This window comes from Hipposideros armiger, unplaced genomic scaffold (assembly GCF_001890085.2).
Source record: "Hipposideros armiger isolate ML-2016 unplaced genomic scaffold, ASM189008v1 scaffold_277, whole genome shotgun sequence".
NCBI classification, from domain to species: Eukaryota; Metazoa; Chordata; class Mammalia; order Chiroptera; family Hipposideridae; genus Hipposideros; species Hipposideros armiger.
The window spans coordinates 2,241,839-2,246,715 of NW_017731627.1; the positions used below are offsets into that span (position 1 = coordinate 2,241,839).

At 59.5% G+C, this 4,877-nt stretch overlaps 1 protein-coding gene across 1 annotated transcript in view; it reads right to left on the minus strand.

Moving 5' to 3' along the window:
- Nucleotides 1-4,832, minus strand: part of NXPH4 (neurexophilin 4) — a 9,507-nt gene extending 4,675 nt beyond the window's left edge. The window contains exon 1 of the mRNA XM_019657611.1: nucleotides 4,714-4,832. Coding sequence (XP_019513156.1) covers nucleotides 4,714-4,770 — 57 coding nt within the window. The 5' untranslated portion in view covers nucleotides 4,771-4,832. The remainder of the gene's footprint in view (nucleotides 1-4,713) is intronic.
- Between the last annotated feature and the right edge of the window lie 45 nt (nucleotides 4,833-4,877).

Genomic DNA, 4,877 nt, shown 5'->3' on the forward strand with positions numbered 1-4,877 from the left:
GAGGTGTTCTGTGGCAGACGGGGAGGGGGGGCGCGGGGAGGGGTGAGCTTCACCAGGCGCGCCTCCAGGCCCATGCGGGGCGGGAGCCAAGCCAGGAGCGCTTTGCCCCCAAGGCAGCTAGCCCACGCACTGGAGGGGAGTTGAGGCTGCCTCTTGCTGCTGAACAAACTCCACTGGGAGAGGGGGCTCTCTTGGGATGGGACCGCTGGGAATGGGACGCGGGGTGGGGGGTGTAGGATCAGACTGTCGGACCCCAGCCGCATTGCAGGGCGCACCTCCCCCGGGCCTCCAGACTGGTCCGTCGCTTCTCTCCTGCTGCCTGGGTCAGGCGGGGCCGCTCAGGATTCTGACGGGGGAAGGGACAGCACCCTGTGGTTGGGGAAGAAACAGTGCTTCCTGCCCAGGTTGGGGATGAGGAGGGAAGAGCTACTGAGCTCTTCTTGCACCTAGAAAGAGGAGGGGGCACTGCAGTCAGCGCGGGGTGGAGTAGCTGGGGTCTGGCTGAGAACCAGGGATTGAGATGGGGGTGAAGTCAGAGGAGGGGTGGACAGGACAGGCTGGGGTGAAGACTGGAACAGATATGGAGGGGGACTATGAGTGCAAATCTGAATCTGGAAGGCACAGGTATTGGGTGCAGAGATGAGGATGGAACAAGGGTAGGAACGGGGATGAAGAGGAAATCAGGTGGACAGGCATGGGCAGAGACGGGGATGCTGATGGGTAGGGACCAGGGAAATGACGAGGGGACAGAATGGAATGGGAACCAAAGTGAGGATGGGGGAGGACAGGGATGGTGGATGAGGGATGGGCATTGGGAATGGGCAGGAATGAGAAGGGGACAGAGACGGAGAGATGGGGATGGGAATTGGACGCGGGTGGGAACAGAAATGGGGAATGGGAAATGGTTGTTGGGCAGAAACAGAGATACTGAGGGATGCAGAGACCCAGGGGATGGGGATGGGGAATGTGACTAGGGACTGGAATGGGAAATCAAGGATAAGGAAGGAGGTGGGAGAAAGGGACGGGAGCAGAGGACAGGTATGGAAGACAAGTGAGAGGAAAAGGCAGAAGAGCAGGATTGGGCTATGCGAGGGGTCCAGGCAGGTGGAGGCGCAGATACCTCCATCCAGACCTTACTATAGCGAGAGGGGGTGGGGACCGCTGGTGGGGCCGGCTCTGCCCTTGGGCCGGGCACCCCTCCCCCTCAGCCCCGCCTGCCCGCCTGCTCTCGGCCTGCAGTGCAAGGCTCACCGTTATCTGAATTTTGATTTTATTTTATTTTATTTTATTTCCCTGCTTCCTAGAGCCGGCGCGGTCCCCACGGGAACGGCGCCCCCCGCCCCCCGCCCCGCGCCTCACTTTATTATTGCAATAAATGTGCCTATAAAGGCGCGGGCTCCAGGGCGCGGTGAAGGGGGGGTGGGAGCCGCGGAGCTGCGATGTAATTTCCCGAAGCCGGAGCCGGAGGGGGAGTGGGCGGGGTGGAGGTGGAGGAGGGGCAGGCGAGGGAGAGGGGGAGACTCGCCAATTTCCAACACTCAAGGCAGAGCTCCCTGCTCCCCACTCCACGCCCCGCGACTCCCCACTGTGCTGGGCAATGCCTGAGCCCTGGGACCCCTCCCACACGACCCTGCCCTCTCTCTGTTACCACACGACCGAGCCCACGCGGAGTTGGGAGGCTCGGTCCAAAGTTCTCCATCTCCTTGCCAATGACTTCATCTCTGACCCAGCAATGCCCCTCCACTTACCTGGTCTCTTTCAACATTTATCTCTCCCCTTCCCAATGACTCTGACTCTGACCCTAGTGACCCTTCTTTACCTTGTTTCTGTCCCCTAATTACTTCACAGCTTCTCCAGTCACCCTGTCCTGGATCTCCAGCTCCTCTCCCAGCCCCACGGAGACCCTCAAGGTTCTTTCCAGCGGCTACCCCTCCCACACTCGCAGGCTTGGGCCCAAGGGAGCGGTCACAGCGCTGCCCCCCCTCTCCTGTGCCCCTAGCCCAGCTGCGGCCCTAATTACCCCCAAATCCCCAACAACAGCTCCAGGCCCTAGTCCAGGCTGCACCGTGCCTAAGTGGCCCAGCCAGAGATTAGCTGGGGGGCTAGAAGGGGGTACAGGAGGTGGTGATGGGAGGGGGTGGCTAGACATGGCTAGGTCCAGCCGGCTCCAGAGGCTGGAGACGCTCTGGCTTAATCCTTCCCCGAGGCGTGATAGAGCTGGAAGGTCCCACAGGGTCCCACCCCTGCCCTCCCCCAGCTAATTAGTAATTAGTGATTAGTGACTATTGATTGCCTGCTGCTTCTCCCAGTAGGCAGCAGCTTTGGCAAGGGGTGGGGAAGACACAGAGAGAAAGAGTGAGAGAAAAGGAGTCAGAGACCAGACAGTATTAGAAAGATACTGAAGAAGGCCTGGCCCAGAGGGCAGGGCCCCAGGGCCAGCGGAAGGCATGAGTCCCAGGCCCTGAGAGGTGACCGGGAGCCCTGAGCAAAAAGAAAGGAGAATGAGCTCCAGGAGGAGGGTCAAGTGAACAGGGTGGGAGAAGGCAGGGTTGTTAGCATGGATGGACAGTTAGGGTTTCCCAAAGAGCTGTCTTGTAAACTGTTCCCCATCAGCCTCTTACCCAGTGTCAACCAGCTGCCAGCCCCGGCAGTGTCACAGCCCTGAGTGCACACATACATAGGCCACACTCAGATACACAAACGCATCCTGAGGCTTGCAATCCTGTGCCCACAATCAAATGCACTCAAAACCATAGCATGCAGATACACACTCACAAACCCTGGAGACTCATACAGACAACACATGGGCCCCAGCACACAGATGCACTGGAGACCCCCCTTGGGGTACACACATTTGCACATGACATACTCACAAGTGCACATAGATACTCAGACACAAATATTTTTCTACATAAATACCCCCACCCTCAGTTATATTCTCACACCCACAGTCTGTACACACAACTAAACACAGATTCTCACAAACACACAAGCTGGACTAAATGGAAGATACCCCCCCCCATACACACTGACTCCCAACACGGAGGCCCACAGCTGCAGCTCACATACACTCAGCTAGATCCCCATTGCTCACGTCCTCGTGCTTACTCTCCCTCAAGTCTCCACCAGATGTTTCATTCCCCTTCAGGGGGCAAAGGAAATTAAACCAGATCTGTCCACAGGGGAGTTTATGTGATGGGGAGAGTGAAGGGGAGAGCGGGAGGAAGTAGGAAGGAGGGGTGGAGGGAGTACCATCCCTCCCATCCTCTCTGCCAGACCTCCACACACAGTGGTTTGTGGGGCACAGACCTCCCCCACCCCCACTGCAGTGTTCTAAGGACAGAGCTGGGCAGCAAGTCCAAAAGAAGCTCTAGCTAATGGAAGCAGTTTCTGTAGGGGGGTCTCCTCTGCCCACCTTCCAGCCCCTCAAGGTCACCAGACAGGTTTGGGAGAATCAGGGAACTCAATCGCCAGCTTCACTGGGCAGCCCCTGCCCTGCTGGAGCTGCTGAGCGCAATTTGGCTGAGCAGGTGGAGGTTCAAGTGTTGAAGGAGAACTATACCCCTTCCAGACTCTGCAGGGGCTGGGGATTGGGTGGAAGGAGTAGGGTTTTAGGAAACCACCTGCCTGCCCCCAAACTAGCTAGGTTACAGTCGGGGTGCAGGAAACAGAAAAGTCATGGGCAGGGTTGCTGATTGAAGGAGACAGGGGTCAGAGCCTAGGTCCCCAGTGTTGGACACACAGCGGGACACAGATGGCTGCACTGTGAAACAGGCACTTGCACTCACTCCTTCAAAGCCAATAAACACCACACACCATACCAGCAAACACATGCACTCTGGTCCCCAGCACGGAGACACCCAAGTCTGACTGCCCCTCCACACACACGCATGCACACAGGTGCACACGCTGCCTCACACACTTCACACCAGCACAGATGAGCACACAGTGTACATGAGTTGAAGCCTCCAAGTCAGGAGGGAGGCAGATCAAGTCTGGGCCCCCTTAGCCTCTGGGTCCTCGCCCCAGAGCCTCAGGGGAAAAGGCAGCCTAGGGAGGGGTGTGTGTGTGGAGGGGACGGGAAGAGAGACTCCCCTTCCAGACAGCCCCCACCCCTATCAGCCGGCACCAGAGAGGGGTGTGTCTGTGAGATTGTGCAGGGGAGATGGTGTCTCCGCGGGAAATATGATGGGAGACTGTAGCCAAGTTCGGCAGTATCTGTGAGCGTCCATGTGTGCGCGCGTGTTTTGGGGCCGTGTATGCTCGGAACACAGTGCCCACCTGGCATGGTGACAAGTGCAGAGAAGAGAAATGGGAAGGCGCTAGTGGAGGGGTGGAAGGACAGACAGCGAGGGAGGTGAGCGAGGCTGGCGCGGAAAGGCGGCAAGGCTGACACCCTGCTGGCTTGTCTGTCTGTCTCGCACTCCCGCTCTGTCTGGCGCACTCGCGTGTCGGGCTTAGTCCCCTCCCCCGCCGCGCCTGAGGCCAGATCCGAGTCGGGCCTCCACCCTTGCCCCACTCCCCGACCCTCAGCCAACTTGCACTGGGAGAGCGCCTGTCCTGGATGTGGGAGTCTGTCTGTCCGCGTCCTCCACGCCGCGCAAAGTTGGGACGCTCAGGGCTGGGGGCGGGGTGGGCGCACGGAGCCCCTCGCACTCTGGGACCTTTGCATCCCAGACCCCCGCGCTCGCGCTGCAGCCCTGCTGCTCTTACCTTCCTCAGGAGCCACGGGCCAAAGAGCAAGAGAAGCCATTCCGGGAGCAGCCGCATCTTCCCGGGCGGCGAGCGGGGCGGGTGGGTCGGGTCCCGGGGCAGGCCGGAGCCGGGTGAGAGCAGGGCGGCCCGCGGACTGAGCGCTAGGAGAGAGCGCGGCGCTG